Source organism: Leptodactylus fuscus, chromosome 10 (assembly GCF_031893055.1).
Source record: "Leptodactylus fuscus isolate aLepFus1 chromosome 10, aLepFus1.hap2, whole genome shotgun sequence".
Lineage (NCBI taxonomy): Eukaryota > Metazoa > Chordata > Amphibia > Anura > Leptodactylidae > Leptodactylus > Leptodactylus fuscus.
Genome location: NC_134274.1, coordinates 85,691,790 through 85,713,985, shown reverse-complemented (window position 1 = coordinate 85,713,985; position 22,196 = coordinate 85,691,790). Strand labels below are relative to the sequence as shown.

At 51.1% G+C, this 22,196-nt stretch overlaps 1 protein-coding gene across 2 annotated transcripts in view; it reads left to right on the top strand.

Moving 5' to 3' along the window:
- Window positions 1-22,196, top strand: part of LOC142183581 (membrane-spanning 4-domains subfamily A member 4A-like) — a 68,350-nt gene that overhangs the window by 26,839 nt on the left and 19,315 nt on the right. For both annotated transcript variants that reach the window (XM_075258714.1, XM_075258713.1), the window contains exons 2-4: window positions 12,423-12,715; window positions 18,674-18,784; window positions 18,887-18,943. In XM_075258714.1, the coding sequence (XP_075114815.1) occupies window positions 12,437-12,715; window positions 18,674-18,784; window positions 18,887-18,943 (447 nt within the window). In that variant the 5' untranslated portion in view covers window positions 12,423-12,436. The remainder of the gene's footprint in view (window positions 1-12,422; window positions 12,716-18,673; window positions 18,785-18,886; window positions 18,944-22,196) is intronic.

The following is a 22,196-nucleotide window of genomic DNA, read 5'->3' as shown; positions in this document are numbered from 1 at the left end:
TGGGTTGCTTGCCACATTAACTAAACTGCAGGGTACAAACCTTAGTAGGCCCGAGAACCAGGAACAGGTCTTGCAATGGCTGTCAGAGAACGCTTACAGCACATTGTCCAGCAGCCAGTCAGACTCTGCCTCCTCTCCTCCTATTACCCAACAGTCTTGTCCTCCTTCCTCCCAAAATTCCCAAGCTTCACAGAACAATAACCCCAACTGTTCCTGCTCCCCAGAGCTGTTCTCCGCTCCTTTCATTGTCCCTCAACCTGCCTCTCCACGTCACGATTCCACGAACCTAACAGAGGAGCATCTGTGTCCAGATGCTCAAACACTAGAGTCTCCTCCATCTCCGTTCGATTTGGTGGTGGATGACCAGCAACCCACCCTCATCGACGATGAGGGCATCCAGTTGACCGGCGCATTGTGCGGGAGGAGGAGATGAGACAGGAGTTGGAAGAGGAAGTGGTGGATGATGAGGACACTGACCCGACCTGGACAGGGGGGATGTCAAGCGGGGAAAGTAGTGTGGATGTTGAGGCAGGTGCAGCACCAAAAGGGGTAGCTAGAGGCAGAGGCAGAGGTCAGCAGCTTAGGCGAAGCCAGGCCACACCCGGAATCTCCCAAGATGTTCCAGTTCGTACCCAGCCCCGAAAAACTCCCACCTCGAGGGCACGTTTCTCGAAGGTGTGGAGTTTTTTCAAGGAATGCGCCGAGGACAGATATAGTGTTGTCTGCACAATTTGCCTCTCGAAATTGATTAGGGGCTCTGAGAAGAGCAACCTGTCCACCACTTCAATGCGCCGTCATTTGGAATCCAAGCACTGGAATCAGTGGCAGGCAGCAACGGCAGGACAAAGGCCGCCCGCCGTTCACGCCACTGCCACTGCCTCTGCCACTGCCTCTGCCTCTGCCACTGCCACTGCTGACTGTGCTGGCGATGCACTCCAGAGGACGAGCCAGGACACCACTTCATCTGCCTCCGCCACTTTGTTGACTTCTCCCTCATCCTCCCCTGTTCCTGTCTTATCTCCTTCTCCTGCACCATCAAAGGCACCATCAGGCGCTTCTTTACAACAACCCACCATCTCTCAGACATTGGAGCGGCGGCAGAAATACACTGCTAACCACCCACACGCGCAAGCCTTGAACGCCAACATCGCTAAACTGCTGGCCCAGGAGATGTTGGCGTTCCGGCTTGTTGAAACTCCCGCCTTCCTGGACCTGATGGCAACTGCGGCACCTCGCTATGCCGTCCCTAGCCGTCACTACTTCTCCCGGTGTGCCGTCCCCGCCTTGCACCAGCACGTGTCACTCAACATCAGGCGGGCCCTTAGTTCCGCGCTTTGCACAAAGGTCCACTTGACCACCGATGCGTGGACAAGTGCATGCGGACAGGGACGCTACATTTCACTGACGGCACACTGGGTGAATGTATTTGAGGCTGGGACTGCTTCCCAAACTGGCCCGGTGTACCTCGTCTCCCCGCCTAACATTCCTGGCAGGGACACGAGAAGAACACCCCCCTCCTCCTCCTCCTCCACCGCCTCCTCCTCCGCCACCGCCTCCTCCTCCGCCACCGCCTCCTCCTCCGCTGTTAGATTGACCCCAGCTACGAGTTGGAAACGTTGCAGCACTGGCGTTGGTAGACGTCAGCAGGCTGTGCTGAAGCTGATCAGCTTGGGGGACAGACAGCACACTGCCTCCGAGGTGAGGGATGCCCTCCTCGATGAGACGGCAATATGGTTTGAGCCGCTGCACCTGGGCCAAGGCATGGTCGTTTGTGATAACGGCCGGAACCTGGTAGCAGCTCTGGAGCTTGCCGGACTCCAACATGTTCCATGCCTGGCCCACGTCTTCAACCTAGTGGTGCAACGTTTCCTAAAGAGCTACCCCAATGTTCCAGAGCTACTGGTGAAAGTGCGGCGCATGTGGCCCACTTTCGCAAGTCGACAGTAGCCGCTGCTAGCTTAAAATCTCTCCAGCAATGCCTGCATGTGCCACAACACCGGCTTTTGTGCGACGTCCCCACACGCTGGAACTCAACGTTTCAGATGTTGAATAGAGTGGTTGAGCAGCAGAGACCTTTGATGGAATACCAGCTACAAAACCCTAGGGTGCCACAAAGTCAGCTGCCTCAGTTTCACATCCATGAGTGGCCATGGATGAGAGACCTTTGTGACATCCTACGGGTCTTTGAGGAGTCCACAAGGAGGGTGAGCTCTGAGGATGCGATGGTGAGCCTTACAATCCCGCTCTTGTGTGTTCTGAGAGAATCCCTGATTGACATCAGGGATAACTCAGATCACACAGAGGAGTTAGGGATAGCATCCGATCCGTCACAGCTGGAGAGTAGGTCCACACATCTGTCCGCTTCATCGCGTTTAATGGAGGAGGAGGAGGAGGAAGAAGAGTTGTCCGATGATGTGATGGTGATACAGGAGGCTTCCGGGCAACTTTGAATCGTCCCATTGTTGCAGCGCGGATGGGTAGACATGGAGGATGAGGAGGAAATGGAGATTGAACTTTCCGGTGGGGCCAGAGGAGTCATGCCAACTAACACTGTGGCAGACATGGCTGAGTTCATGTTGGGGTGCTTTACAACCGACAAGCGTATTGTCAAAATCATGGAGGACAACCAGTACTGGATCTTTGCTATCCTTCACCCCCGGTATAAAAACAACATCTCGTCTTTTATTCCGGTAGAGGGGAGGGCCAATCGCATCAATGCTTGCCACAGGCAATTGGTGCAGAATATGATGGAGATGTTTCCAGCATGTGACGTTGGCGGCAGGGAGGGCAGTTCCTCCAGTAGGCAACCAAGTTCTCACCGGTCCACACAAACGAGGGGCACACTGTCTAAGGTCTGGGACACCTTGATGGCACCCCCTCGCCAAAGTGCCGCCACGGAGGGTCCTAGTGTCACCAGGCGTGAGAAGTATAGGCGCATGTTGCGGGAATACCTTTCCGACCACAGCCCTGTCCTCTCCGACCCCTCTGCGCCCTACACGTATTGGGTGTCGAAGTTGGACCTGTGGCTTGAACTTGCCCTATATGCCTTGGAGGTGCTGTCCTGTCCTGCCGCCAGCGTCCTATCTGAGAGGGTGTTCAGTGCAGCCGGTGGCATCATCACTGACAAGCGCACCCGTCTGTCAGCTGAGAGTGCCGACCGGCTCACTTTGATAAAAATGAACCACCACTGGATAGAGCCTTCATTTTTGTGCCCACTTGTGTAAAGCACCCCAACATGAAACTCCATGTCTGTACTCAACCTCTCCAATTCCTCTGCATCCTCATACTCATCCACCATAAGCGTTGCACAATTCTGCTAATACTAGGCTCCCTCCACCCTGATTTCCCCCAACTCTGCTGGTTAGAGGCTCCCTCCACCCTGATTTCCACCAACTCTGCTGGTTAGAGGCTCCCTCCACCCTGCTTTCCCACAACTCTGCTGGTTAGAGGCTCCCTCCACCCTGCTTTCCCACAACTCTGGGCTGGTTAGAGGCTCCCTCCACCCTGCTTTCCCACAACTCTGCTGGTTAGAGGCTCCCTCCACCCTGCTTTCCCACAACTCTGCTGGTTAGAGGCTCCCTCCACCCTGATTTCCACCAACTCTGCTGGTTAGAGGCTCCCTCCACCATGAATTGGTCCAAACTGGGCTGTTTAGAGGCTCCCTCCACCATGAATTGATCCAAACTGGGGTTTTTAGAGGCTCCCTCCACCATGAATTGGTCCAAACTGGGCTGTTTAGAGGCTCCCTCCACCATGAATTGGTCCAAACTGGGCTGGTTAGAGGCTCCCTCCACCATGAATTGGTCCAAACTGGGGTTTTTAGTGGCTCCCTCCACCATGAATTGGTCCAAACTGGGGATTTTAGAGGCTCCCTCCACCATGAATTGGTCCAAACTGGGGTTTTTAGAGGCTCCCTCCACCATGAATTGGTCCAAACTGGGCTGGTTAGAGGCTCCCTCCACCATGAATTGGTCCAAACTGGGTTTTTTAGAGGCTCCCTCCACCATGAATTGGTCCAAACTGGGGTTTTTAGAGGCTCCCTCCACCATGAATTTGCCCAAACTGGGCTGTTTAGAGGCTCCCTCCATCATGAATTGGTCCAAACTGGGCTGGTTAGAGGCTCCCTCCACCATGAATTGGTCCAAACTGGGGTTTTTAGTGGCTCCCTCCACCATGAATTGGTCCAAACTGGGGATTTTAGAGGCTCCCTCCACCATGAATTGGTCCAAACTGGGCTGGTTAGAGGCTCCCTCCACTATGAATTGGTCCAAACCGGGTTTTTTAGAGGCTCCCTCCACCATGAATTGGTCCAAACTGGGCTGGTTAGAGGCTCCCTCCACCATGAATTGGTCCAAACTGGGCTGGTTAGAGGCTCCCTCCACCATGAATTGGTCCAAACTGGGGTTTTTAGAGGCTCCCTCCACCATGAATTGGTCCAAACTGGGGTTTTTAGAGGCTCCCTCCACCATGAATTTGCCCAAACTGGGCTGTTTAGAGGCTCCCTCCATAATGAATTGGTCCAAACTGGGGTTTTAGAGGCTCCCTCCACCATGAATTGGTCCAAAATGGGTTTTTTAGAGACTCCCTCCACCATGAATTTGCCCAAACAGGGCTGGTTAGAGGCTCCCTCCACCATTAATTGGTCCAAACTGGGCTGGTTAGAGGCTCCCTCCACCATGAATTGGCCCAAACTGGGCTGTTTAGAGGCTCCCTCCATCATGAATTGGTCCAAACTGGGCTGGTTAGAGGCTCCCTCCACCATGAATTGGTCCAAACTGGGCTGGTTAGAGGCTCCCTCCACCATGAATTGGTCCAAACTGGGTTTTTTAGAGGCTCCCTCCACCATGAATTGGTTCAAACTGGGGTTTTTAGAGGCTCCCTCCACCATGAATTTGCCCAAACTGGGCTGGTTAGAGGCTCCCTCCACCATGAATTTGCCCAAACTGGGCTGTTTAGAGGCTCCCTCCATCATGAATTGGTCCAAACTGGGGTTTTTAGAGGCTCCCTCCACCATGAATTGGTCCAAACTGGGCTGTTTAGAGGCTCCCTCCACCATGAATTGGTCCAAACTGGGGTTTTTAGAGGCTCCCTCCACCATGAATTGGTCCAAACTGGGCTGGTTAGAGGCTCCCTCCACCATGAATTGGTCCAAACTGGGGTTTTTAGAGGCTCCCTCCACCATGAATTGGTCCAAACTGGGGTTTTTAGAGGCTCCCTCCACCATGAATTTGCCCAAACTGGGCTGTTTAGAGGCTCCCTCCATAATGAATTGGTCCAAACTGGGGTTTTAGAGGCTCCCTCCACCATGAATTGGTCCAAAATGGGTTTTTTAGAGACTCCCTCCACCATGAATTTGCCCAAACAGGGCTGGTTAGAGGCTCCCTCCACCATTAATTGGTCCAAACTGGGCTGGTTAGAGGCTCCCTCCACCATGAATTGGCCCAAACTGGGCTGTTTAGAGGCTCCCTCCATCATGAATTGGTCCAAACTGGGGTTTTAGAGGCTCCCTCCACCATGAATTGGTCCAAAATGGGTTTTTTAGAGACTCCCTCCACCATGAATTTGCCCAAACTGGGCTGTTTAGAGGCTCCCTCCATCATGAATTGGTCCAAACTGGGGTTTTAGAGGCTCCCTCCACCATGAATTGGTCCAAAATGGTTTTTTTAGAGACTCCCTCCACCATGAATTTGCCCAAACCGGGCTGGTTAGAGGCTCCCTCCACCATTAATTGGTCCAAACTGGGCTGGTTAGAGGCTCCCTCCACCATGAATTGGCCCAAACTGGGCTGTTTAGAGGCTCCCTCCATCATGAATTGGTCCAAACTGGGCTGGTTAGAGGCTCCCTCCACCATGAATTGGTCCAAACTGGGCTGTTTAGAGGCTCCCTCCATCATGAATTTGTCCAAACTGGGGTTTTAGAGGCTCCCTCCACCATGAATTGGTCCAAAATGGGTTTTTTAGAGACTCCCTTCACCATGAATTTGCCCAAACTGGGCTGGTTAGAGGCTCCCTCCACCATGAATTGGTCCAAACTGGGCTGGTTAGAGGCTCCCTCCACCATGAATTTGCCCAAACTGGTCTGTTTAGAGGCTCCCTCCATCATGAATTGGTCCAAACTGGGGTTTTAGAGGCTCCCTCCACCATGAATTGGTCCAAAATGGGTTTTTTAGAGACTCCCTTCACCATGAATTTGCCCAAACTGGGCTGGTTAGAGGCTCCCTCCACCATGAATTGGTCCAAACTGGGCTGGTTAGAGGCTCCCTCCACCATGAATTTGCCCAAACTGGTCTGTTTAGAGGCTCCCTCCATCATGAATTGGTCCAAACTGGGGTTTTAGAGGCTCCCTCCACCATGAATTGGTCCAAAATGGGTTTTTTAGAGACTCCCTTCACCATGAATTTGCCCAAACTGGGCTGGTTAGAGGCTCCCTCCACCATGAATTGGTCCAAACTGGGTTTTTTAGAGGCTCCCTCCACCATGAATTGGTCCAAACTGTGGTTTTTAGAGGCTCCCTCCACCATGAATTGGTCCAAACTGGGGTTTTTAGAGGCTCCCTCCACCATGAATTGGTCCAAACTGGGCTGGTTAGAGGCTCCCTCCACCATGAATTGGTCCAAACTGGGTTTTTTAGAGGCTCCCTCCACCATGAATTGGTCCAAACTGTGGTTTTTAGAGGCTCCCTCCACCATGAATTGGTCCAAACTGGGGTTTTTAGAGGCTCCCTCCACCATGAATTGGTCCAAACTGGGGTTTTTAGAGGCTCCCTCCACCATGAATTGGTCCAAACTGGGGTTTTTAGAGTCTCCCTCCACCATGAATTGGTCCAAACTGGGGTTTTTAGAGGCTCCCTCCACCATGAATTTGCCCCAACTCTGCTGGTTAGAGGCTCAATCCACCCTGATTTTCAAAACAAATGTTGGTGCCAACCTCAACTTACTACAAGGGCCAAATTCACTGCTGGTGACAAGCTCTCCTCACTGCAAGTGCCAAATACACATGTTTCAAGGTGTTTTCCTACTGTCAGAGAGGTGGTATTGAGTGTGTATAGTGTGTAGTTGTTAGGCTGTGATGTTGGGGTAATAGAGGGTCTTTGGTGTGTTAGATGCCCCCAGACATGCTTCCCCTGCTGTCCCAGTGTCATTCCAGGGTGTTGGTATCATTTCCTGGGGTGTCATAGTGGACTTGGTGACCCTCCAGACACGGATTTGGGTTTCCCCCTTAACGAGTATCTGTTCCCCATAGACTATAATGGGGTTCGAAACCCGTTCGAACACACGAACAGTGAGCGGCTGTTCGAATCGAATTTCGAACCTCGAACATTTTAGTGTTCGCTCATCTCTACACAGCTCCTGTCCCGGCCATCTAGATGATTTCTTTCCTTGTCTCTTCAGTTTTGAGCCCTGATAAGGCCTAGTGAAGCTTCTTGAGAAGTTTCTTCTGTTATCTGAGTATGTAAGTTTAGATAGAACTGTGTCATTTATGGCAAGAATGAGCTAAAACCAGGAAGTGGAGGGAGAGGAGACAAGAGGACATGGGAAACCCTGGCATGTCTGCTCCTCCAATGGACCATTGACCTCTTTTCTGTCAGATCATTCTAATCATAAAGCAGAAGATAAGCCAAAAAGATTATTTTGCTGATTAATCTCCAAGAAAAATTTGGAAAGCAGAAGACGTCATGTCGTCTTTGGTAGGTCAAGGAGCAATCTTTTCATGGGAGGGACCGGAGGAAGGATTCATAAGCCAAGAACTGGAGGACATAAAGAATTATAATGACAGCTGGTGGCAACTTGGTGCCCTTCATGTTTGTTACTTGAGCTGTAACCCCTTCCTACATCATCCAATGGTCACACCCAAGATCCTTACTAAGACAACAGCATACCTCCCAACTTATGAAGAACCAAAAGAGGGACAAAATGGCCTCGCCCACTTTTGTGTTGACTCCGCCCACTCATTAATTTTTCATGTGCCCGCACACAGTATAATCCTCCAACAGTCACCCGTAAATTATATGTCCCCCCTCTATCTCTCCCCCAGTTTCATATACACCCTTCATCTGCCCCCAGTTTCATGTCCCCTCCATCTCTGCCCCCAGTTTCATGTCCCCTCCATCTCTGCCCCCAGTTTCATGTCCCCTCCATCTCTGCCCCCAGTTTCATGTCCCCTCCATCTCTGCCCCAGATTCATGTCCCTCCATCTCTGCCCCCAGATTCATGTCCCTCCATCTCTGCCCCCAGATTCATGTCCCTCCATCTCTGCCCCCAGATTCATGAACCCCATCTCTGCCCCCAGATTCATGTCCCCTCCATCTCTGCCCCCAGATTCATGTCCCCTCCATCTCTGCCCCCAGATTCATGTCCCCTCTATCTCTCACCCAGATTCATGTCCTCTCCATCTCTGCCCCCAGATTCATGTCCTCACATCTCTGCCCCCATATTCATGTCCCCTCCATCTCTGCCCCCAGATTCATGTCCCCTCCATCTCTGCCCCCAGATTTATGTCCCTCCATCTCTGCCCCCAGATTCATGTCCCCTCTATCTCTCACCCAGATTCATGTCCCCTCTTTCTCTCCCCCAGATTCATGTCCTCTCCATCTCTGCCCCCAGATTCATGTCCCCACATCTCTGCCCCCAGTGTCATGCCGTCCTCTCCATCTCTGCCCCAGTGTCATGCCGTCCTCTCCTTCATCTGCCCCCAGATTCACGTTCCACCTCCACATTAAACTTACCTTCTCCTCTGCTCCCTCGCCGCTCTCTGCGCGCCTCTCTCTCTGACACATGCGGCTGAAGGAAGGAGCTGACCTGTGTCAGCTCCTTGCTTCAGCCGCATATGTGTTCAACTCAGATCTGCGTCCTCTGGACGCAGATCTGAGTTGAAATCGGGACATACCTCCCTCCAACCGGGACCGCGGGACATGTCACCCAAATCGTGACTGTCCCACGGAAATCGGGACGGTTGGGAGGTATGCAACAGGGTCAAAGTTCACCCCTTATTCTGACGTTGTGGAGCTATACTGCCATATGACTTACATGTTCGAATAATAAACTATCCAAATTGTGTAACAGACGTGAGCCGGACCTCGTTAGGTTGCCTGGATTCTGTTCATAGTCTCCTCTGTAACATTAACCATTTCCAGACCAGACCCGGTTCCCTGGTTCATGATCATGACCAGTCACATTTTCAGGTTTTTCGGTACGTTCGCAGGGCACAGGGCTGGAATCAGACAGCTCTATGTACTGTGCAATGGCAGTTACTGCTTACTGTAGCTCAGCTTCTATTGCTTTGAAATGGACCTGAGCTGCAGTAACCAAAACCTGCCACTACATAGTGGATGGCGCTGCTGCTCCCAGCTCTGTGCACTGTGTTTTAGCAGTGCCACAATTACTGATATCAGTTGATGGGTCTGTGAGGTTTATGTCAGACCCAAATCTATCTGATATTGATGACTTACCTATGGAGAGCTCATCAAACATTTTTGCCTCCTTTTAAGATATTCAATGGGATTGAAGGGTTAAACTTATAAATTCATTTAAGAAATTTCTTCCAAAGATGCAGATTCTCCAGAAACCCGTTCACCTCTATGCTATGGAACATATATACAAGTAGCAGCGACACCAAAGGTGAAAAAACGTGAAAAACCAGTTTAGCTTCTTTTATTTGATCTCATAAACTGGTGAACCTCTGAGTGGCGCCCGCAGATATTACTCAGCTGCGGAGGTGCCGGGATATTTTAAGCCTTCGTGGGGTTTTCCCACCACTAAAACTCATCCCCTATCAGCAATCGTAGATATGAAATATTAAAGGGCCGACAAATCTTTAAGACATTATGAGTTCAAGTTTAGCTTGGTTTTGAAAAGTGACATACATGCATGTTCACACTGGCCTGGCTATTGTTTTTTTCTGTTGCTAATAGCCCCATTATGACTGCAGCACATTTACCATTTGTCTCTGAGGCTACAGAGCAGTCTGCTCTCTCCCCTATCCATTATAACTACTACTGGTTTATCTACATGTAATTTTGCCAGGAGTAACTGTACCATAGCAAATAAATAAATGACAAAGGCCCAAGTGAGGATAATATAGGAGATCAAGGAATGCTGAACTGCAAATACAGGGCAGATACAAGCAGGCATGACGCAGGTGAAAAGATCCCAGACATAGGAAAAGAGCAATCTATGAGCTTAGTGTCTGTGAATAATATCATATCTGTAATCGCACAAGTAGTCTGAAGCAGATACAGGTACATATAGTAGATATAGATAGATACAGGTATATGTAAGACTTTCTTATATTGTAAACTGTGAGATGTGCAGAATGTTCAGTCCAGTGCACAGAGCAAGCGGGAAGAATAACAGCCCCTCGCCTCTCTCTTCATTGTGTGAAGACAGAACAGTCCCTCATGAACAGTCTTTCACAAGCGTGAACAGATTAGACTAAGGAAGGCGACTAGTGGCAGGAACTTTAGAGAGATTTTGGTGCATTACATTTGGTTCAGAATCACAAGCTGTCTGACACGTTGGTGACCATTTTTAGCATACCTCCCAACCGCCCCGATTTCTGCGGGACATTCACGATTTGGGTGATGTGTCCCACGGTCCCGGTTGGAGGGAGATATATCCCAATTTCAACTCAGATCTGCGTCCAGAGGACGCAGATCTGAGTTGAACACATACGCGGCTAAAGGAAGGAGCTGAACACAGTTCAGCTCCTTGCTTTGCCGCTGCACGCCAGCTACTGGCTTTGTAGACGCAATGTGATGATGTCACATCGCGTCTACAACTGTGTGCGAGTGAGAGAGAGAGGCGCAGACAGCGGCGAGGGAGCGAGGGGAAGGTAAGTGTAATGTGTACACTGAGGTGGAACATGAATCTGGGGGCAGATGAAGGAGAGGACAGCATGACACTGGGCGCAGAGATGTGGAGACATGAATCTGGGGGCAGAGATGGAGAGACATGAATCTGGAGGCAGAGATGGAGGGACATGAATCTGGGGGCAGAGATGTGGGGACATGAATCTGGGGTCAGAGATGGAGGGGACATGAATCTGGGGGCAGAGATGGAGGGGACATGAATCTGGGGGCAGAGATGGGGGACATGAATCTGGGGGCAGAGATGGGGGGACATGAATCTGGGGGCAGAGATGGAGGGACATGAATCTGGGGGCAGAGATGTGGAGACATGAATCTGGGGGCAGAGATGTGGGGACATGAATCTGGGGGCAGAGATGGAGAGGACATGAATCTGGGGGCAGAGATGGGGGACATGAATCTGGGGGCAGAGATGGAGAGGACATGAATCTGGGGGCAGAGATGGGGGACATGAATCTGGGGGCAGAGATGGAGGGGACATGAATCTGGGGGCAGAGATGGAGGGGACATGAATCTGGGGGCAGAGATGTGGAGACATGAATCTGGGGGCAGAGATGGGGGACATGAATCTGGGGGCAGAGATGGAGGGGACATGAATCTGGGGGCAGAGATGGAGGGGACATGAATCTGGGGGCAGAGATGGAGGGGACATGAATCTGGGGCAGAGATGGAGGGAACATGAATCTGGGGGCAGAGATGGAGAGGACATGAATCTGGGGGCAGAGATGGGGGACATGAATCTGGGGGCAGAGATGGAGGGGACATGAATCTGGGGGCAGAGATGGAGGGGACATGAATCTGGGGGCAGAGATGTGGAGACATGAATCTGGGGGCAGAGATGGGGGACATGAATCTGGGGGCAGAGATGGAGGGGACATGAATCTGGGGGCAGAGATGGAGGGGACATGAATCTGGGGGCAGAGATGGAGGGGACATGAATCTGGGGCAGAGATGGAGGGAACATGAATCTGGGGGCAGAGATGGAGAGGACATGAATCTGGGGGCAGAGATGGAGAGGACATGAATCTGGGGGCAGAGATGGAGAGGACATGAATCTGGGGGCAGAGATGGAGGGGACATGAATCTGGGGGCAGAGATGGGGGGACATGAATCTGGGGGCAGAGATGGGGGGACATGAATCTGTGGGCAGAGATGGGGGACATGAATCTGGGGGCAGAGATGGGGGCATGAAACTGGGGGCAGAGATGGAGGGGACATTAATCTGGGGGCAGAGATGGAGGGGACATGAATCTGGGAGCAGAGATGGAGGGACATGAGTCTAGTGGGCAGAGATGGAGGGGGGACATGAAACTGGGGGCAGATGAAGGGTGTATATGAAGCTGGGGGAGAGGTAGAGGGGGGACATATAATTTACGGGTGATTGTAGGAGGATTATACTGTCTGCAGGCACATGAAAAATTAATGAGAATGGGCGGAGTCCACACAAAAGTGGGCGGGGCTAAATTTTGTCCCTCTTTCTGTTCTTCAAAAGTTGGAAGGTATGCATTTAAGAATGACTTAGGGTCGGTGTTATAGTAACTTTCCGTTTCTTCTTTCAGTTCCAGCATCCACAATGTCTGCAGCAAACAATGAGAATTTACCTCCATTTTATGACAGAATGCCTACCCAAGACCCCTCAACTGCTCCTAACTGGAATCCAACACCGGTTCCATCCTACATCCAAAATGTCTCTCAGCCTCTCCCTGCATATACTACCTCACCTTCACCACAGGAGTGGAATTACCCCACTGTTGCACCACAATGGAGTGTGGCTAGAGTAGCCGCACCTAATTCAGACCCATCGTCGCCTTTTTATATAACATTCCTGAAAGGCCGTCCAAAAGCCTTGGGGGTAAGTAGCACGAAAAACGAAGGATTATGTAGATAATCTTGTTTCCCTTAGTCCTAACAGCGGCACAATGTGGGGTATTTCGTGCCCCTGTGTGCTGGTAGGACAGGCGGAGTTTTAATTAGCCATGTATTAATTTCACATGGCTCGTTCCCTTTAAGAGGGCACAGATACCTCCCCCCTGTGTGTAAATAACAAGTAATAATACATACATTTCAAATAAACAACAATAGGGGGGGAATCCTTGTGCCGCTGTTAGGACTAAGGGAAACAAGATTATCTACATAATCCTTCGTTCCCTGTCGTCCCTACCAGCGGCACAATGTGGGGAAATAGCAAGTAATCCCCATAAGGGTGGGACATTAAACACAAGCAGAATGTAATACAGTGCGCCCGAAGGCAGTAGCTTCTGAGCTATACCGATCAAGTCGGTAGTGCTTCACAAAAGTCGATTCTGAAGACCAGGATGCTGCTGCACAAATCTAATCCAAGGCAAGAGCCTTGATTTCCGCCCAAGAGGTCGACACTGCCCGTGTCCAGTGGGCCCTTAGGACAGTGGGCGGAGGTAAGTTCTGTTTCACAAACGCCAACTTGATTGCTTCCTTCACCCAGCGGGAGATGGTTGCTTTAGAAGCCTTGCGGCCTTTATGGCAAACTACATAATTTATTAATAAGTTTTCAGATCTCCTGAAAGCGCGCATGCGCTGAAGATAAATCTGCAGGTTCTGGACTAAATCCAGAGTATGCCACCTCTCCTCCTCAGGGGAAGTGGGTACTGGAAAAGGTTGGCAGGCAAATGAGCTGACACACATTTGCCCTAGAAGAAACCTTAGGCCTGAACCCTGGCAGAAATCTTAACTGAACACGGTCTTCAAAGAAGGCAATGTAAGGAGCTTCCGATGAGAGTGCTTGAAGCTCCCCTACTCTTTTTGCCGAGGTGACAGCAAGGAGAAAAGATACCTTATAGGTCAGCCACTTTAGATCCACCTCCTCCAGGGGTTCGAATGGAGCAACACAAAGTGCCTTTAGGACCATGTTGAGGTCCCATTGATGGACAGGAGCAGATACTGCTGGTCTCAGCCTAGTTGCCCCTTTGATAAAGGTGCTCACTAAAGGATCTTGAGACAACCGCCTCCCCAGATAGGCGGACAGAGCGGCCACATGTACCTTCAGGGTAGAAGCTGCAAGCCCTCTGTCTAGGCCGTCCTGAAGGAAATCCAGGATCGCCCTCACAGGGGGATCGGAGGAGTCCACTTTGTGATCCGTGCACCAGGCCTGGAAAATATTACCGACCCTACGGTAATTCTTATTGGTAGAGTTGGCCCTGGCGCTGGCTAAAGTCCTTAGGACGCCTTCAGACAGTCCTCTATTCCTTAATAGGGACTGGTCAACCTCCAGGCTGTCAGATTGAATCTCCTCAGATCGTGGTGTCTCAGCTCTCCTTGTGTCACCAGATCTGGGAGGGGGGGAAGCCTCCAATACCTGCCTTGACTCATCGACATGAGCTGGGCAAACCAAGTCCTTTTCGGCCAGAACGGGATTATGGCAACTCCCGAGACTTGGTCCTGTCTGATTTTCATCAATACCTTGGGTATGATGGAAACTGGAGGGAAAATGTATATCAGCCTGAACCTCCATGGGATGGACAGGGCATCCACTGCCAAGGCATTGTCCTCCTGGTACAGAGAACAGAAGGTTTCCACCTTGGCGTTGAGTCAGGTTGCCATGAGGTCGACGTCTGGAAGGCCCCATGCTTGGACAATCTGTTGGAATCTGTCTTGATTGAGAGACCATTCTCCTGATACAGGGATACCCCGACTCAACTGATCCGCTACTATGTTCAGGGAGCCCTTGATGTGAACAGCGGATATGTGGGACAGATTCTTCCCTGCCCACGTGAAAATCAAGTTCGCCTCTCTCAGTAGGGCTGGAACCCTGGTGCCGCCTTGCTTGTTCAAGTATACTACCGTCGTCATGTTGTCTGACCGGACCTTGACTGCCTTCCCTTCGAGAAAAGGGGCAAAGTACTTCAGCACCAGATAGACTGCTTTTAGCTCCTTCAGGTTGGAGGTTCCTACCTTTGGATTCCTCCACAGACCCTGGACGGTCCCGCCGTCTAGGTGGGCTCCCCATCCCGTATGGGACGCATCTGTTGTCAACAGGGTCCAACGAGGTTGGACCGAGGACCTTCCGTCTTTCAGGTGTCTCCACCATCTGAGGGAAAGACGGGTACCGGGAGAAAGGCAGATCTTCCTGTGCAGTCCCCGTGGAGATCTGTTCCAGGCTCTCAACACCTCCATCTGAAGGGGACGCAAATGCCATGAAGCCCAAGGGACCGCCTTGGCTGAAGACGACATTAGGCCTAGGACCCGCATGGCGGTGCGGATGGTGACCTGCCGGGTCCGGAAAAAGGCCCTGCACTGAAGCTTCTATTTTCGCTCGCCTTGGACGGGATAGGAAAATCTGCATGCTCTGGGAATCCAGAATAAACCCTAGGAATTTCTTCCGGGTGGATGGCACTATTTCTGACTTCTCCCAATTGATCAGCCAACCCAACTCCTGGAGGAAGGAGATGGCTATCTGGAGGTGGTGATGGAGAATTGAAGTAGACTGAGCTTTTATAAGCCAGTCGTCGAGGTAGGGAACCACGAAGAGGCCTTGCAGTCTGAGGGTGGCGGTAACTGGTGCGACCATCTTGGTGAATATGTACGGGGCTGACGATATGCCGAATGGCAGAGCAGTGAACTGTAGGTGCTCTCTGTGACCAGCCATAAGAATGGCTATGCGTAGATACTTCTTGTGTGGCGGGAAGGTGGGGATATGTAAGTAGGCATCCTTCAGGTCCAGGGTGACCATGACCTCGTCGCGCAATAGAAAGTTGGTTACTGAGTCTATGGACTTCATCCTGAATGGCTTTCCCTTTATGAAAAGGTTGAGGAACCGAAGATCTATAATCATCCGCCACCCTCCTGTGGACTTTGTAACCAGGAATACGGGTGAATAAACTCCTTATCCCACTTCTGAGGGAGGGACCCTTTCCAGGTCCCCCTTTGCAAAATATTCTGCCACGGAAGCCTCCAGGCAGACCTGTTGTAGAGCTGGTAAAACCCGCGTAGTGATGAACCGGTCCACAGGAGGGTGTGAGAACTCTATTGCGTACCCCCGCTGAACGAACTGAAGGGCCCATGGATCCAAAATGTGAAGATGCCACGCCACGGAAAAATTTGGAAAGGCGCCCTCCTACGGGAGAGCTGGACACAGAGAGCGAAGCCTCCTCAAAACCCCTTCTTCTTAGGGTCTTCCTTGGGGACCCCTTGCCCCGCCCCTTTGGGCGGTATCTGGAGCGTCTCTGGTTACCTTGCTGAGGCCTGTATTGAGATGTAGACTCTCGACCCCTAGAAGGGGAAAGCCTTCTTCTTCTGGTCGCTTGTGGTAGCGACCTGCCTTTACCTTCAGCCAGCCCCTCCATCAGGTCGTCCAGCCCCTGGCCGAAAATCTTCCCTGGTTGAAAGGGGAGGGAGCATAAAGAAAATTTGGAGGTGACATCAGCCCGCCAAGGATTGAGCCACAAGGGCCTCCTGGCAGCGGTATTCAGAGCCATGGTCTTGGAAGCCAGTTTCACCTTCTGTCTTGCTCACTCTCTCAGGAAATCCGTAGCGAGACGGAATTCCCCCATGGACGCCAGGATGACATCCCTGTTGGCCCCGGAGTCGATGTCCCGCTCCAGACGGTCCAACCGGGCTTGAAGCTTATCAGCTACTTCTGTGGAGGCGATGCCCACTGCCATCTGGGCTGAAGCAGACGAATACGCCTTCTTGAGTGTTGAATCCACTCTCCTATCGAGCAAATCTTGGAGGTTTGACCCATCATCGATAGGCACGACAGTGCGACGGGAGAGCTTTGAGATGGCCAAATCCACCTTGGGCAGAGGACCCCAGCGATCCAGCTGGGAGGAATCAATTGGATATACTGCTTTGAAAGCCCTGGTGGTGACATAAGCTTCCTCCGGCTGCTTCCACTCTAGTTCCATTAAACTGGCCATGGAGGCGTCCACTTGAAAAACCCTCCGCTTTTCAGAGGTGGACGCAGAGGCTTCCCCCTCGCCAATCTGGTCCCACGACCAGATGGCCTTCAGCAGCTTGTTAGTCTTCTCACGATGAAAAAATGGGTCTGCTGGAACAGGAGGACTGGTCGTCCGATGATATGGACTCATCCTCCACCTGGAGGCACTCCAGGGAGGGCAGCGAAACAGAACGCCTCTCATGCACTGTTTCTTGGTGAGCTGAGCCAGTGATGTACGGATATCCTTTAAGGAATCATCCTGCAAAAACAAGGATACTTAGAAGCCAGTGGGGACCCTACCCCTTTTAGCGGCTAACGTACTCACCATGTACTCCTTGACCTATGCTACCATATCACTGGTAACGGGTTCCTCCCGCAGAGGTCCCCTGCATTGCTGGCAGCATGACCAGTCATAGCCTAGAGGCAAAAAATGACATTCAGGATACTCCCACCATTGGGAGAATTAGCAGACGAAAAAGACCGCACCTACTATCAGGTAGTAGAATGTCACATTCAATACAAGCCAGATGTCTCCTTTTGAAGACTTCATCCGTCTCACTTGATCCCCGGAGGGGTGGAAGACGAAGACATGACAAAGAAACTAGCTTTCAGTGATACCTAAGCATAGGATACGGAACATAAAGGAGTACATTCAAGGAACCATATAAGGAGACTCACCCAGCTTCAGTCAGACAACTTACCAAACTTCAGTCGAGTTTGCACTAGAACAAGTGTAGTTGAAGCAGTAACACGAGCCACAACACGGAACCAGCTAGTGGATTAAACTAGCAGGCAATGAGGGAAGCAGCCATGCCCCTGTTTACAGCCCTGTATCCAGAAAGGGGCGTGGCTTAACAAAAAAATATGTGAGCTCTGTTCCTTGCCCTCCTGAGAGCACTCTCAGGCCTTATGAGTTGCTCCCTCCCTAGCCAACAGACCCTTGGCACATACCTTGCCTCTATAGCCGCACTGCACCGCTGTCTGCGTGGCCCCGGAGCAGCGGATGCCGAAACCGGAAGTGCCGGTGTCACCTCTATGAGCGTCCGGCCAGGAACCTCCTAGACAGAGAAGGTTCTGCAAAAACGGAAGTTCCCCTTCCTGGAGCCGCGCGTACACGCCAGCAGTGCGCGGCTCCACAAAGCCCAAACAAGATGGGACTGTCGGGGATACATGAGGCAAACATTGTGGGAGGGAGGCAGGGATATATGAAGAGATAAAGGAGCCTTTAAACTTACCCCTCTTCTCCCTGCAGGACTGACACAGAAGTCCAGCAGGCCAGAGTGCTTCACTGAAGATGATTTGAACAGGTGAGAACCTGCAACCTGCAACTTACAACTTCTTCCTTCTTTCTCTTTAGGAGGACACAGAGTCCTCTCCACCTGTCCGATCCTTTACACAGGACAGAAAAAAACACACAGGGGGGAGGTATCTGTGCCCTCTTAAAGGGAACGAGCCATGTGAAATTAATACATGGCTAATTAAAACTCCGCCTGTCCTACCAGCACACAGGGGCACGAAATACCCCACATTGTGCCGCTGGTAGGGACGACAGGGAACAGTAAGTACCGTTTGCAATGTGTCATAGGGGTGTGTCCAAGCTTATAGAATCTAGAAAAGAATCTCTACATGTGTCATCCCATCAGATAACGCCACTTAGTGTTATTAGTTTCTGTGCAGCACAGTTGTTTTGATGCTGCCAGGGCTTGCCATGGGTGGAATTACCAATGTAATGAATGATGAATTAGACTCTGGCGGTGCCAGGCAGCTGCCACTAAAGCCAGCAGTGATGGCGGGTGTTGAGTGTGTATATAGGGATGTTTGCATTATTTTGCACAGTACGCCATGTTTTTTATTTAACAAGGGCCACGTAACTCATGTTATGGTTTCTCCCTTTTTCAGACTGTAATGATTATTTTCGCCATCTTGGAGATTGGTTTGGGATTCGCTCTCGTATTCACAGCGTTCACCATAACTTTACCAAGTGGTATTACTTTTTGGGGACCGATCTTTGTAAGTATAAAAAAGTTGGAAAAGCGTCTACCAGCGTCTATACCATTGGGATAAGTTCTTTATACCTTTATTCTACGAACCTAATGTGAGTTTTCTTTGCAGTACATCATCGCCGGATCTCTGTCCATCGCCGCTTGTGCTAAACCAAACACCTGCTTGGTGAGTGATCGGATAGGGATTGGTTATATCCAACCGCAACAACAGTGTTAGCTCAGGGGATCACCGGCTCTTCATGGTGGGCACATCCGAAACCTCCAATAACCTCACTCCACACAGTGACCTGCACACAGTATTATCCCCCATAGTGGCCCCTGCACACAGTATTATACCCCATAGTGGCCCCTGCACACAGTATTATCCCCCATAGTGGCCCCTGCACACAGTATTATGTCCCATAGTGGCCCCAGCACACAGTATTATGTCCCAAAGTGGCCCCAGCACACAGTATTATGTCCCATAGTGGCCCCTGCACACAGTATTATGTCCCATAGTGGCCCCTGCACACAGTATTATGTCCCATAGTGGCCCCTGCACACAGTATTATGTCCCATAGTGGCCCCTGCATACAGAATTATCCCCCATAGTGGCCCCTGCACACAGTATTATGCCCCATAGTGGCCCCTACACACAGTATTATCCCCAATAGTGGCCCCTGCACACAGTATTATGTCCCATAGTGGCCCCTGCACACAGTATTATGTCCCATAGTGGCCCCTGCACACAGTATTATGTCCCATAGTGGCCCCTGCACACAGTATTATGTCCCATAGTGGCCCCTGCACACAGTATTATGTCCCATAGTGGCCCCTGCACACAGTATTATGTCCCATAGTGGCCCCTGCACACAGTATTATCCCCCATAGTGGCCCCTGCACACAGTATTATCCCCCATAGTGGCCCCTGCACACAGTACTATCCCCCATAGTGGCCCCTTTATACAGTATTATGTCCCATAGTGGCCCCTACACACAGTATTATCCCCAATAGTGGCCCCTGCACACAGTATTATCCCCCATAGTGGCCCCTACACACAGTATTATCCCCCATAGTGCCCCAGCACACAGTATTATGTCCCATAGTGGCCCCTACACACAGTATTATGTCCCATAGTGGCCCCTGCACACAGTATTATGTCCCATAGTGGCCCCTGCACACAGTATTATATCCCCATATTGGCACCTGCACACAGTATTATCCCCAATAGTGGCCCCAGCACACAGTATTATCCCCAATAGTGGCCCCTGCACACAGTATTATCCCCCATAGTGGCCCCTGCACACAGTATTATGTCCCATAGTGGCCCCTGCACACAGTATTATCCCCAATAGTGGCCCCAGCACACAGTATTATGTCCCATAGTGGCCCCAGCACACAGTATTATGTCCCATAGTGGCCCCCGGCACACAGTATTATCTCCCATAGTGGCTCCTGCACACAGTATTATGTCCCATAGTGGCCCCTGCACACAGTATTATGTCCCAGAGTGGCCCCTGCACACAGTATTATGCCCCATAGTGGCCCCTGCACACAGTATTATGTCCCATAGTGGCCCCTGCACACAGTATTATCCCCAATAGTGGCCCCTGCACACAGTATTATCCCCCATAGTGACCCCTGCACACAGTATTATGTCCCATAGTGGCCCCTACACACAGTATTATCCCCCATAGTGGCCACTGCACACAGTATTATGTCCCATAGTGGCCCCTGCACACAGTATTATGTCCCATAGTGACCCCTGCACACAGTATTATGTCCCATAGTGGCCCCTGCACACAGTATTATGTCCCATAGTGGCCCCTGCACACAGTATTATGTCCCATAGTGGCCCCTGCACACAGTATTATGTCCCATAGTGGCCCCTGCACACAGTATTATGTCCCATATTGACCCCTGCACACAGTATTATGTCCCATAGTGGCCCCTGCACACAGTATTATGTCCCATAGTGGCTCCTGCACACAGTATTATGTCCCATATTGACCCATGCACACAGTATTATGTCCCATAGTGGCCCCTGCACACAGTATTATGTCCCATATTGACCCCTGCACACAGTATTATGTCCCATAGTGGCGCCTGCACACAGTATTATATCCCCATAGTGGCACCTGCACACAGTATTATCCCCAATAGTGGCCCCTGCACACAGTATTATGTTCCATAGTGGCCCCGGCACACAGTATTATCCCCCATAGTGGCCCCTGCACACAGTATTATGTCCCATAGTGGCACCTGTACACAGTATTATGTCCCATAGTGGCCCCTGCACACAGTATTATGTCCCATAGTGGCACCTGCACACAGTATTATGTCCCATAGTGGCTCCTGCACACAGTATTATGTCCCATAGTGGCCCCTGCACACAGTATTATGCCCCATAGTGACCCCTGCACACAGTATTATGTCCCATAGTGGCCCCTGCACACAGTATTATCCCCCATAGTGGCCCCTGCACACAGTATTATCCCCCATAGTGGCCCCTGCACACAGTATTATGTCCCATAGTGGCCCCTGCACACAGTATTATATCCCCATAGTGGCACCTGCACACAGTATTATCCCCAATAGTGGCCCCAGCACACAGTATTATGTTCCATAGTGGCCCCGGCACACAGTATTATCCCCCATAGTGGCCCCTGCACACAGTATTATGTCCCATAGTGGCCCCTGCACACAGTATTATGTCCCATAGTGGCCCCTGCACACAGTATTATCCCCCATAGTGGCCCCTGCACACAGTATTATCCCCAATAGTGGCCCCAGCACACAGTATTATGTCCCATAGTGGCCCCTGCACACAGTATTATCTCCCATAGTGGCCCCTGCACACAGTATTATGTCCCATAGTGGACACTGCACACAGTATTATGTCCCATAGTGGACCCTGCACACAGTATTATCCCCCATAGTGGCCCCTGCAAACAGTATTATGTCCCATAGTGGACCCTGCACACAGTATTATGTCCCATAGTGGCCCCTGCACACAGTATTATGTTCCATAGTGGCCCCTGCACACAGTATTATCCCCCATAGTGGCACCTGCACACAGTATTATGTTCCATAGTGGCACCTGCACACAGTATTATCCCCAATAGTGGCCCCTGCACACAGTATTATGTTCCATAGTGGCCCCTGCACACAGTATTATCCCCCATAGTGGCCCCTGCACACAGTATTATACCCCATAGTGGCCCCTGCACACAGTATTATCCCCCATAGTGGCCCCTGCACACAGTATTATGTCCCATAGTGGCCCCTACACACAGTATTATCCCCCATAGAGGCCCCTGCACACAGTATTATGTCCCATAATGGCCCCTGCACACAGTATTATCCCCCATAGTGGCCCCAGCACACAGTATTATGTCCCATAGTGGCCCCTGCACACAGTATTATATCCCCATAGTGG